General features: G+C 35.7%; 1 protein-coding gene across 1 annotated transcript in view; it reads left to right on the top strand.

Moving 5' to 3' along the window:
- The window catches only part of LOC100533453 (putative neurotransmitter transporter), a gene marked incomplete in the record, with an annotated part of 67,114 nt that extends 59,847 nt beyond the window's left edge, over positions 1-7,267 (top strand). Inside the window, 8 exon segments of the mRNA NM_001204730.1 lie at positions 1,280-1,409; positions 2,275-2,387; positions 2,884-3,021; positions 3,862-3,961; positions 4,295-4,416; positions 4,808-4,987; positions 5,667-5,868; positions 7,136-7,267. Coding sequence (NP_001191659.1) covers positions 1,280-1,409; positions 2,275-2,387; positions 2,884-3,021; positions 3,862-3,961; positions 4,295-4,416; positions 4,808-4,987; positions 5,667-5,868; positions 7,136-7,197 — 1,047 coding nt within the window.
- Positions 7,268-13,902: the final 6,635 nt, after the last annotated feature.

Here is a 13,902-nt window from a genome sequence, read left to right as displayed (position 1 = left end):
ATCGTGGTGGGGGGATGGAGGGGGGGTGACGGTGAAAGGGAGTGAGTGTGCATATTTGCACGCCTTATGCAAATATTATTATGTGTTCTTGGAAATGATAAATCATGTATATTTTAAGTGTTCTGTGTTTCTGAAGGGCGGGGAGTGGTGCTGAGTTTAAGCACAGTGTTTTGTTTGCCTGCTATCATGTGAGGGCGTTTGTGTGTATAGGCTTACATGTAAACAGGTGTGGGTGTTACTTCCTGTCTAGCTGTATTAATTATTGTTCTGTCCCTCAGCATTAATAAGATATTAATGTATTTATTCTTCTTTTTTTGCACCTACTCAACTAATTGTAATTGCTTTGCTTTCCCAACTTAAACTTTTTTTTTTTATTTGAAGTAAGGCGGGGTTTTTTTTTTGGGGGGGGGGGGGTTGTTTGAATTGTGGTGACAGAACAGAGTCAACAATAATTATTAGTTCAGTCCATGTCCTGGGAGCTGTCATCACACCTGACAGACTGAAGGGCGACCTTTTCCACTGGGAGAAGCATTCTAATTGTAGTGATGATGGAGCGTTGTCCCGTGTGATTTCCCAACAGAATGTCTGAACAGCAGTAATAACAATAAATGTGGTAATAATAACTATAATAATACACAGTAATAATAACAAAGGTGGCAATTGTCTGGGTCATGTCCTACAATGTGATAAAAAAGATGTGTCAGCTCAAAATTCCACCTATTATTCTCAGTTCTTGAGATTGCTCTATATTGCATATTATACTAGAAGATTCTTTTTTTGTTCCATAGTTCCATCATAGTGATATCAAGTGTCAGCATTAATCCCTTCTTTTCTTCTGTGAAATGAGAAGAAAACACAAGGTCTCTTGAAGAATGCTAGTATTTACGTGCCAAATAATTTTCTTTTGATGTAATGCCTATCAATCAATAACGTTCGGGTGAAGTCGCTCTTTATTTTTTAAATCACAATGTGCCCCCCCCCCTCCCCCACGACTTATCTCCCCACTTTTTAAATAAAATGCTTATCAAAAGTGGAAATGTGTGTGTGTGTGGAGGAGATGACGAACAGCATCTTTATATCCGCCTTACTTTTCACCCATCTTTGAGTGACAATTTTCACATGGGTATGCTGCTTCTTTACTGGAAACTGAAAAATCAAGACTGACCAAATATGGCACTAAGTGAAAGAACATAACGATCTGTAATTTTTTATATTTTTTAAACCCTATATCTGTGTGTATTTTCTGCTTGTTTTGACACAATTTGTCTCCTTTGTGTTTTTCAGAGACAGCATCATATTTGCCACTGTGAACAGTCTGACGAGTATTTTGGCTGGGTTTGTGATCTTCTCCGTTCTTGGATTCATGGCACACAGGCAGAACTTGTCCGTCAAAGATGTCGCTGAGTCTGGTATGTCTTGCTATGAATAGAAGAATACAACGGAGAGGGTGGTTAGCGAGGGCTCAGCTGTGATTCTTTCCTTCTTTCCTGTCCAACATCTATTATCCTTATCTCTCTTCCTTATCTTTTGTATTTGTTACTCTCTTGTACCACCTCTAATCTTCGGCACTTGTATTAACTAAGTGTGTTGTAAGTGCTGTTAAACTCTTACTTACTAAAACAAGATATCAAGGAGAGGGGAAAAGAAAAGGATAAGAATTATTTTATATATATATATATATATCTTATATGAGAGAATTGTATGTTCCTGTAACAATAACGGAATTGACAAGTGTGTGTGTGTGTGTGTGTGTGTGAGTGGGTGCATTGTGTGTGTGTGTGTGTGTGTGTGTGTGTGTGTGTGTGTGTGTGTGTGTGTGTGTGTGTGTGTGTGAGAGTATATTATGTTTATGTGTTGTGTAAATATGTGTGTGCATACAATTGAGCAGAGGTTCATAATATTTATAAGTATTTATAATTGATATTATTGGTATCTTAAGAAGCACAAACCTAGATGTGTTGTTTCTGCCTTTTTCTTTTATCTGCTCACTGCTAAATGTTTTACTCTTCTTCATTGTCTATTTTTGTTTTGTTTTGCTTATATGTTGTTAGTGTTTTGCCTGAACTACTCAGAGGGTGGTTAGCGGGTGCTCTCGTGTGGTTCGCTCCTTCTTTCATATCAAACATCTATCTTCCTTATCTCTCCTTCTTTATCGTGTTTGTTACTCTCTTTTAACGCCTCTAATTATCCGCACTCTTAGGACCGAATTGTGTTGCAATTGCCTTAAAAGTTTTACAAAAACCTAAAGACACACACACACCTCCCCCCCCCCAGGTCCTGGTCTGGCTTTCATCGCTTACCCCGAGGCTGTATCACAGATGCCCCTTGCTCCTGCCTGGTCCATCGTCTTCTTCATCATGATCATTCTCCTTGGTCTCGACAGCCAGGTGAGTTTTATGTGGTTTTTATTACGTGACAAGCTAGGCCCTACATGATGGGTTAGATAAGCTACATGATCAGTTGCCACAAAGGCAGAGGGATGTGTCTCTATGCCAACCAAAGAGAGGTGTTGAGTGGAAAAAGTAATTAATGAGGCACAGCTTCACATATCACATTGATTGTTGCCGGCTATTTCCTGTTATGATAAGATTACCGCTGCAACTCTCTGGTTCAGTGACCTGCGATTCCTAATTTGCATCATGGTACACAGTATGACTAAGAAGTGGTCTTTTTAGAATTTTATTGTAGTTGTTTTGGGGAATTTTTTGCTTGTACGACTGATCATCTAAAAGAAAATTGAATCACAATAAGTAGCAATGTAGCATTATTTTTGTCTGTGAAGATATGCTATTGAAGGAATAAATCTCCTCTGTGTCAATGAGTCAAGAAAGATGTGACAAAGAAATCGACTTTATATCTCATTTTTTTCTTGTCTGTCCTCAGTTTGTCGGTGTTGAGGGCTTTATCACTGCCTGTGTGGATTTGCACCCAGAGTTTCTACGACGTAAATACCGCAAGGAGATCTTCACTGCCATTATATGCGTAATTTGCTTCCTCATAGGTTTATCTATGGTGACTGAGGTGAGTGTTTTGTGGGTTTTATAATTTTTTTGTCAACGCAAAAGGGTCATGATGGTTAGGAGGTAGGGAGAAAAAAGAAAGAGGGGGAGGGGTGCTTAGTTTCTCACAGGTTCAAGACTTTTTCTCAACAATTAAAAATCTTCAGTTTTTGTTCTGTTTTCCAGAAAGTAAGGTATAGTTGCTGCAGAATGTGAAACCCAGCAAAGGCATTGTGATTATGAGATTAATTAAGCAAAGTTTGAGAACTACCTAATTTGTTCTGTGCAGCAGCAAGTGAAGATTTTTTTGTCTCTGATGCTTTGATCATGTTGTATATTTCTGCATGCTGTCAAAGAGAATTAAGATGATGTTTTGTTAGTGCCTATTTGTACACTCCATCTATGGAGTTAAAGGCAGTTTTTGGGTTGCTTTAGCGTTTATTTGTTTCCCAGTACCAGTGTTTAAATGGTGTTTAATGAACTCTGTACGTAGCCTAGCTAGACATACTAATTTTGGTACTGTACCGGTACTGGCATTTTTCTAAAGGTCATTATCATTTTTATGAATACAAGAGGTTAGGATGTTACACAAATAAACTATATATACGGTAATTAATTAAGAACAGAAATAACTTGATTTTTTTTTTCCAGCCACCATAAAAAAAAGTAGAGAAAACTCAAAATCATGGATAGCTTCTCCAGACTTGTGTCTCTTATTTTTCATTATCAGTCACCCAAATTATGGATGTTGAACACATTTTTCAATCCGTGATGTTTTTGAGTTTTCCGAGCCAGACTGTATTTGTATATTGGCCTCCTGCAGTGACTAAGTGACCATGTTCTATGTCATGTATCTCCCCAGGGTGGCATGTATGTGTTCCAGCTGTTTGACTACTACTCTGCCAGCAGAATCGTTCTACTTGTCGCTGCCATTGAATGCTTTGTTGTAGGATATATTTATGGTAAGCTTCAAAGTTGCCAGAATATATGTTTGACGGGTGCTCTTTTGCGGTTTGCTTCTTCTTTCCTATAAAAAATCTGTCGTTCTCATCTATCCTCCTTCTTTTTTGTATTTGGTACTCTCTTGTAACACTTCTAATCTTACTTCTAAGTTACAAGAGCTCTCCAGTATAAGTTAAAGAGAATTGGTGTGGGTGGGTATGGGGTGAGGTGAGGGAGGAAAATGTCTCCTGGGACAGGACATTTGACATTAAATAAGGGATTGATTTTCTCGTCTAATTTATCACATTAAGAGAAATCAATTATGATGATAATTTGTTTTTTTCTTTTTGTAGGAATAGACCGGTTTATTGACAACCTGGTGACGATGTTCGGCTTCCAAGGACCAAGATTTACCCGAGTGTTCAGGGCTGTCACGAAAACTTTCTGGATGTTTCTGACTCCTGTTTTTACGCTGGTGAGTTCATACCCTTCTCTTTGAGATATGAGATAAAGATTGACTTACATGAGAAGCATTTTTTGTATTTGAGGGAACAATTTTGGTTTATACTTTTAAGAAATTATCCTGCCTGTACCCTGACATTCTCGAAATTACTTCTTTTTAATATATACTAGAATATTTCCAAATTGGATTGATCTGTGAAATTGTTCTTCAAATTAAGTTTTAGATCTTTCCCAAAATACCTCTAATGCAAAGGTGTGTTAAAACATTTTTAATGAATTAAATTGTAGACATCTTTTTAACGTATATTTAAAATTGAAGTTATTTATAAAGCATTGTCTTTGTCATATATTAGTTTTTTGTGTGAAGTGGTGATGTATTGTATCTTAATTTCTTCCTCCCTCAGGCTATTTTCATCCTGGGCTGCATCAGTTATTCTGAACTGTCATATAAGAGAAAATCGGGGACCTACCAGTATCCTGATTGGGCCATTGCTGTGGGATGGATGTTGGCTGGAATCAGTATTATTTTCATCCCAATCATCATGATCCAGAGAGTTTTGGTCACTCCCGGAACTTTAATAGAAGTAAGCCCTTTTCACTATTGATGCATCTGGATTTTGTCAGTTTCCTTTTTAATAGTCACACAATGTTTTACTGTTCCGCTCTATACAAACTACAGTTTGTAGTCTATACTGAAGCCTCGTTACCTTATGCGGAAAGTGCAGGAAAGAAAAGAAAATTTATTTTTTGAAAAGTTAGATGAACCCTGGATGAGTTGGGATGAAGAAAAGGAGACATCATGTACTGGCTCTTGAGCCACAAAAAAAAAAATGATTGGGGGTTCAGTTTTGCAAAATTTCCTGAATTTTAAGATTAATATGACAATGCTTCATCAATAAATGATTATGTAAATGTGTTCATTCCCTAGAATCAGGGAATATTTTAGGTGAAAGAGAAGATAATTTCTCTAATGTTGAGACAGGATAAATACCTTTATTTTACAAAATACAGATTTGTCATCCTGTGTTTCAACCAGTTGTTTTTGTCAGTCTGTCTTTCTGTCTCACTTGTTTTTTTCTTATTGCTACATGGGAATGAGGGGCCCAACTGTTTCACTCAAACATGTACTTGTCTGCATTTTAGAAGAGAATCCCCTGTGTTGTTTCTATCCCCCTGTCTTAACTCTTTTTCCCCAACATTTAGTAGCTGTCACTGTGTTGATGCATTTCTTTTCTCACAAACATATGAATGTTTTTCATTCAGCGTCTGCAATATCTGACCAAGCCACACTTGAAACGACATCAGTTGAGGCCCAATGAGGATATGTCGCGTGTTGTCCTTGTTGAGGATGAGTTCTTTGACATCCTCGATCAAAAAATGGAAGAGGAGAAGTTCATGCCTGAACACTGTGCTCCTTCATTTACCTTGGAAACTTTAAGTGGAAAGGACTTGGAAGCAAATGCAGGTTAGTTTTTTCTCTTTAGTTTTGGAATGCTACACGCAATGTGTGAAGGCTTCCTCTAGAAATACATTCTTGCAATTTTCCTTCCCTTGCACCTGAGGCTGCAATTTTGACTCGGTTTTTGACTGAAGTTTGTTTTTTAAGCATTACATAAAAGGTTTTTTTTTAATGCTTGATAGTTTCAAAAGAAAACTGGCAAGAAAATGTATAAGACTCTAGTGAGTAACCTGTCTGAGGGTTTGCTGTTATACTAAATGAAGGTCTTTTGTATTTGAAATTTGAATCAAATGGAATCCAGCTTTTGTTTTGACTTTTATTTTGAGTGTGTCTCTTTAGGCAGAGTGGTCACAACTTATTGACTGAAATTTGTAGCTGCTTACATTACTTGCCAGATCTTTTTGAAATGAAAAAAAATGTATAAACATTTCCCCGTTCCTTTTATTTTTTCTGAAACAGAAAGCACTAGCATAATTTTTGCAGTCAATTTTTACTTATCATTTTTAAATTATTTTAAATTTGCTTTGGCCTGCTATAGATGTTGACTAGTTAAGATTAATCATTCAGGAATATTGTTTATTCAGAAAGATTTTGGACAAATTGAAAGGAATTTGTTTCATCCAGGGAATTATATATTTCCTCTTTGGACTATAAATTGCTAAGAGGCATGAATTTTCTACGATAGCTGTGATTCCTGGTGTTGAATTTTCACAGAGGGAAAAAAAAACTTTTAAAAAACTGTTGTGACAGAACAAGCTCTTTCTGAGACAACTCTGAGTATTTTTTGCCAACCAAATTTGTCCGCTAAAATTCTGACTGTGGCATGATAAATATTACTTGCCTATGTCCTTCGTGGCAGTGTGATCCGGCCGCCTGTTCTGTTTATGGATGTTTCATGCTGAACAGAGCAAAATCAAATTGCTTTCTCGTATCTCCCACCATTTGACCTCTTGGTCTCTGTTTCTGCCCCCTCATTTATGAAGCAGCAGCAAAGACCACCATTTTATTTTTAATAGAATAGTAATCAATTCAGACTTTGCTTATGAATAAAAGACAAATTTGAGTAAACGTTAATTTTGTAAAATAATTATTTTTATTTGGTGAACACAAATATTTCTCCATCTTTACTGCCAAGCCAAAGTTTCATTTACCTTCTTTTTTTCAGCCTCTAGACCTTAGTGGACTGAGTTATTCCACTGTTTTATCAGCATGATTTCTTTTTTTTTATCACCTTTTTTAAACTTACCCATCCACCTGGATGATTTGTCTTCAGGTACCTACCCCGACACCAAAGACGGAGCTGCCAACAGATTGATAAACAACTACAATGTTTAGTAGTGCTCCACAATACCATCGTTTGAGTCAAGCTACATACTTGGAAACCCTGGGTTACACAGCCAGCTCGTTGTTATTGTTGATTGTTGTACTTTCTACTTTCTTAGTTTGTAAAGCCAACTTTCATGCTTTGTTACATCCATTTCTTTGCATGCTGTTTCGTTAAGGGAAAAAGGCCTAGATTAGGAGCACATTTCAATGCTTTGTGTAAAAATGTTTCACACTTTTCTTTCTTCCATTACTTTGATTGGAGAGAAAAAAAGTGATTTTTCAAATTGTTTTCATAAGTTGTATTCATTCTGCTCTTTGCTATCGTAAACTGGTCAGCTGATCCAAGGTCTGTAAATATGCCTTTCTGAAAAATCATGTGTTGTCATCAAAAGGATGAGTTGATATGAATTGTGATTTGTAACAATTCATCGTACTATAAATCTTTGAGAGAAAATACATAAAGCATATTCCCTGACAGTGATGCTTTCTGATTCGCTTTAGCAAAACTTATAACATTTGTTTCAGAGTTGTTTGCTTTTCAAGCGTTTTTGACAATGAAATTGAACTTTCTTAATTTTTTTCCCCACCGCTTTATAATTATCCATATGTAAGGCAGCAGCATGTTAACTGACAGTAAAAAAAAAAAAATTTTTGAGATGAAATAAGCTTAGAAGATACCTGGTTCTTTTCGCATAGGGGTAAATTAAAGGCCATGTTCTGGACCATTTTTATACACTTTGGTTGTTCTTACTTATGAACTCAATGGAGTGTTAGAAGAGGACTTTTTCTGAAGAAGTCAGTTTATTGAATTGCAATTATGAATTTTAGTTGAAGAATTAAAAGACTGGTATCAAATCATCTTGAAAATAGGTTTCATTATCTTCTTTGCCAAGGAGATCTCTTGACAACATAAATTTTCAAAATCATATCTGTAAAGAATGTAGTCTCTCAATGAAAATGGTTTGATTCTGAATTTACTCCTATTTTCCTGCCTCCCAAATTACCTAAAATATATGAACTTGGGTGCAAATATTTGCATCAATAACTACTTCTGTTGTAGACCTGAATACACGGCTGTTCCTGTTAAAACTCAGCTATATGTAGGCCTAATTATGTGAGTTCCTTTTAAAGTTTAATTTGAAAATTTGAAGACATAGACCAAGCTATAATTACGTAGCCTTGTTAAGGTTTAGAAATATCTTCAAGAAGGCACCTATTGTCATTCTGCAATTATCTTCAAAGTCCATTTGGATTTTCCTCCAGACTTATCTCCTTGGTAAGAAGATTGAGTTTAGATTCTTTTGCGTCTCCCTTGGGATACACAGGCTTGGAACCTGCTTCCTCGTAGACAAATCTTCATGCCAATCATTAGCCAGTGTCCAGGCTGAAACAGTATTTAGCATTGACTGGAAGGTCCAGAAACTTCTGTTGTTTTCATATAGGATTCCATGAACAACCAAAAACATAAAGTGGTTAATTAATCAGTCACAGAATAATGTTGTGTGGTTGAAAGGTTATGTTACAATGTGGTACGTTCTATGACACTATGTTTTTATTCCTTTGTACATGTTAATTGTGGGGCTTTGTACAGAGGTCTGGGAGAGAAGTAAAGTGAGAGAGGTGGACTGAAGAGGGGTAGTGCGGGGGGATGGGGGTGGAACTGTTTTCACCGCTACCTTTGTAATGTTATATATTTGATTGAAGTTGTGAGGTCACCTTTAAAGCTTTCTTTTTTAGCCACCACATTTTTGCCATATATTTCCTATTTTGATGCCTGTTCCCAACTGTATTTATAATATTTTACACTTTAAATTACTGAGGGATTTTTTTGTTCTGTAATTCTTATTAACTAGCCTCCTGGTAATTGGTGTCCATTATCAAAATCGTTAAATAAACTTACAATATTTATATGTGAGAGTTCTTGTGTCAAAGTAATTTTTTTTTTTAATGGCCAACAAAAACAGGGGATAGTGTTATTTTTTTGACAGTTGCTTGTTTTTTTGTTGTTGTAATTTTAGAGTCTGTTTCAAACAGTGAGTTTTTTTCTTCCCCTCAGTAAAGTTTTGAGAATGGAGCTCAAGGTAGTTAGTCAACCCAAATACAAAATAAAAGGTGCTTGATAAAAGGCATTATCATCCACAGCTTTGCAATCAGAGGAAGGAACAGCAAAATAGTTTGTTTGATGCTGTTTTACCAGACAAGGTCATGCCCGCTTTACCTGGAGCATCTGGTGGTTTGGTTTTGGACAGTTTTTCGTTGTTGAAATGTGGGACTTTTATGTAACATTATCAACATTTTTATGTAAGTTGATTTTCTGTTTCTTCATTTAATCAAGTTATTGAATCATCTGTTTCCAAGTTTTTTTATAACAGATCCAGATCTATATCAGCCTCCGTGTTAAGAGCAAAAACGGTGTGTTTGAAAAGTTTTGTCTTTAAATATGTATTGCAGTTTGTTGATACTACAATTTCCAACGAGTTGATTTTTTAATCAAATTTGTCATCCACTCAGCAAATCATTAACGATGTTCAAGCATAGATTTCATTGATCACCTTTTGAGCCATGATTCATATCAAGACTTCCGAAGAAAGAGAAACCTGTTCCTGCAAGAATTAGCCCCAATACCCTGTCATGTTTTTGTTCTCTACGAGAAAATGGAGCTGTAGTCTGAAAATTGTTACAGTTGAAGTCAATTTTGAAACCTTCTTGCAGTCAACTCAGCGTTACAGCAATTCTTGTTAAAATTGTTTCATTTACAACATGGCTAGAGAGACAAAGTAATATTTGCAGTAAACGAGACAGGGAAATCTTATTCTACATGTTGGCAGAGTCTTGTCATATAGGTCTAGGCCTACCGGTAACGGATGACCTGAGTGGGTTAGTGGTTTTATAACATGTCGACTGCTGCATGACAGCAAAGGTATTGTTTACTTGGTTTTTCCAAAGTGTCTGGGAGTTTTTGTATTTTGTAGTAATGGTACCAAATGCAGATTCTTTCAATATTCATGTCTATTAAGGGTGAAAAGGACAGTAACAAGCTGTTTATGAATGATGGCTATGAAAGTCTGTTGAATTGAAAGAATTTTTGATGTATGGTTTGCACCATAACAATCATTTCTGTTTGATGTGAACTGTGTGTACAGAATGTTTCTCTCATCTTGATTCACTTTGTGAAGAGAAAGTACATATCACTTTTATTAAAAGAATATTTTGGACTCATGTATATGTTTTCAGACATTCTCAGGATACAACCAAAGGTTCAATTCTATTGAAGAACAATGCAAATCAACTGTCCATTTCTTGGTGTCAATTTTCAGTATACTGTCTTTGATATTTGTGAATCTTGAAGGAGCAGGCTTTTCTGAATTTTAGAAACTCTTTTTTTTTTACATCTGTATTTTGATTTAACTTCAGCATGTTTGATAATATACAGTAAAATTAATATAAAATTATGATAATTAAAGTTTTTTTTATCCAAAAGGCAAAATATTAGCCGGTACCCTTGGTGATTTTCTGTGCATGAATATTTTTGCCTCACATTTAATAGAGGGGAATTTTAAAGGAGATGTTAACTGGAATCCAACTTAATAAAGATTTGCGTTGCTCTTCTCCTGATATGATTCCATATATGTGAATTCGGTGCCCTTGAAAAGGTTATTGGATGTAAATTGTCATTATGAATTACATATCATTTTTTGGGAGGAGGTATTTTTTTTCATCTGAAATATTATTTTATTGCATAAATAAATTTAGATTACAATTACAGCTCCATACCCAAGCATTTGGTAAAGTTGCTTCTTCTTTCTATCTGTTCATTTATATCATCTGTAAAAATGTTCACATTATTTACTTCAAGGCAAAAGAGCATTTACATTGTTGAACTTTTGTGCTTTCCAATCTTTGTTAACGTCTTCGTAAGATGAAGAAAAACAATCAAATCCCATCCTTCAAAGTCTGCCTGTTGATTATAATAACTTTTTCACATTTCCTCTCATCTTGTCTTCCTTGTAATCTGATGTCTCTCTTCATGTCTCTTTTATACTTATTTTGTTCACAAGCTGGTCAGGAGGTGGTTTACAAAAATTGATTAAATTTTAAAAGGTCTTATTTAATTAAAGCGTATGCCTATCTTCTAAAGAAGAAAGTTCTATTTGAAACTTATTAATGTATGGTTTGGTGAGGGCTTTTTTTTTCATTTAAAAAAAAAATGAGATGTCAGTGAATGCAAAGAGTATTCTTTCAGTCTCAAGACAACCGTATTTTTTTTTCTTTTTCAAATTTGGATTGTTGGTAAGGATAATATAGAAGACATTGCAAGAGAGTAATTTTGTGAACAGCACCTTGAAATTGGTTATGGAGTCGAGCTTTAAAATTTTATGTGTAGTTGATTATAGTCTGACCATTGGTCTGTCTGGAGAAATGTTCTCGTGAGAGTATCATCACAGTTTAGATGGCCCTTACAGTTGAGCTTGGGGTCCTTGTTCAAGAGTAGGAAGAGTTTTCTCCCAGGAAAGGAATTAAATACAGGGTGTGGCTCTTGCCTTCCCGTGAAGTTATTTGAATGTCTTGTCTTCTGCAACCTATCATTGTATAAATGACCAGCTTTTCAAACGTACAAAACCCACAATTTTAAAATAAATGGGTTTTTTAATCACAGTTTCTTAATTTCCAGTATGGGATGACTGTGCTCATGCATATTTGTCGAAATTTCAATTCTGAGTGTTGAAAAAAAGCAAGAAAAAATACATCATGTAGGCACATGTACAATTTGTAAAAGAATTTAAAAGTTTTCTTGTTGCAGGTTTGCTTTTTTTTCAGGCGGTTTGGGGGGGGGGGGGAAGGAGGAGGTTGTCTTTCCTTTTAAAAAAATGGGATTTCTGAGTTCAGAATAGTAGAACAGCTTGCTGGGGATAAACTGCCTCTTAATTGGCTTGTGCTTCCTTTCTGAGAACATTTCTCTGAATGTCATCATAGCATCTATTGTCCTTCTAACTATTTTTCTTTGTCATGTATAGAACAATTATCTTTTGGCTTTGCTTCTTTCTTTGTTTGTATGGAAAGTGTAGCAAATGGAGGATGTGTTGTGTTATGTTGGATGTTATGACATAAAGTAGATAAAAACGCAGTGTATGTTTGCTACTGTACGAGCTGATCCAGCTAGTGCTTGAGATGTTTTCATTCATTGAGAATCCTTTGATAAGTAAGTGTAAATAGACCTGATTTGAAAGGTAACTTAATTTTTACCTGTTCAACTAAGGTCTCATCTTTTAAAGGATTTAAGTCTTTTGGTGTAAGGAATTAAATTCTGTCCGTTCATATGTTGGTGCTCTTAAGGTGGGTAGGAGTCGTTTTGTAGTTTTTTATTTTGCTTTTTCCCCCCCAATTAATTTGATGCATACCTCAGGCTTTGTACGTTCAGCATTATAATATTTAAGACATTTGAAACTTAATGTTTATGTTTAGAGTCAATATTTTAATTTGGTCCATTCCTAAATGCAGACAAGTCTTCGTTAGAGGCATATATATGGGAGGGATCCCCACTTCTGTATGCTTTATAACTTTATTGTCACCTCTGAACAAAGCTTAAGTTTATATGTCTGCATTTGTATCACATTGCAGCAATTAGAGGCAAATGTGAATTTTAATAACCATGTGCACTTTGGAGGAGGGTACTGTGAATATGAAGGCCTATACTTTGATCTCTTTTGCCTGATCTAATTGATACATTAGTCACGATACAATAAAGCAAAGTATATTTCCTTACTTATTAAATTTGATTCTCCAAGTTAATGTTACTACAATTTCTTGCAAACACTGTTGCCAATTATCAGCTTTAATCACAAATACGTAAGTGACATTAAGCAATAAGTGTAGCTGTTGGTTCCAGTATTGTGTTGCAGGGAAAAGGGGGGGGGGGAGTTCTAATACAGCGACTGCAACAGTAGTGTTTGGGTCAACCTGTGCTGAGAAAAAGGGAGGTGAAAAGTAACATATGAAACTTTCAAAAGGCAAAATGCGTAGGCCTATTGTCTGTATGCATTAAGCTGGGATGTGTTACTGATGGATCCAGTTAACTATCCTGATTGAAGAACAAGACAGTTTAAACTATTTGGATCAAATTGGATGCATTTCTAAATTGTATTTCACCGAAACAAAGATCTTTATATTTTAGCTCTTTTCTTTTTGTACATTGGGCGCTCATCATATTTTGTAGAATGTATCTTCCATGTTATACCAATGTTAATGTCGTGGAATAAAAAATATGTGGCTTCTGTGTTTTGTCCGGGGTCTATTGCTATGTTGAAACTTTGGTATCACATCTTCAGTTTTGGGCATTTCAAATCATCTGCTGTATGCAAACTCACTGCAGTGTTGAAGGGAAACTATCCAGAGGTTTTTGGACCTTGAGAAATGGATATTGTATTCGAGTGTACCTTAAATCCGGTGTGTACACTACCAAAATTTCTCCTAACTAATATTGTGACTCTCCCACTGACTATTCAGATTTTTATCTCACTAGATATCCGCACCGCTGACACTCTGCCCCGTGTCCCATCCATCTACGTAGTCAGACGTAAGATTTTCACCCGTGTATGTGTGATATTTTTCTAGTTTAATGAACTCTTTAAGTTGTAGAAGGTGTCAAATATAGACTATGATGTCATTTGACAATATATAGTGGGGCCTGAGAGGAACTCCAGTGACATTCTAGTC

This window comes from Aplysia californica, unplaced genomic scaffold (assembly GCF_000002075.1).
Source record: "Aplysia californica isolate F4 #8 unplaced genomic scaffold, AplCal3.0 scaffold00539, whole genome shotgun sequence".
Taxonomy (NCBI): domain Eukaryota; kingdom Metazoa; phylum Mollusca; class Gastropoda; order Aplysiida; family Aplysiidae; genus Aplysia; species Aplysia californica.
The sequence above is the reverse complement of the archived record's forward strand: the minus strand, read 5'-3'. Positions and strand labels throughout refer to the sequence as shown.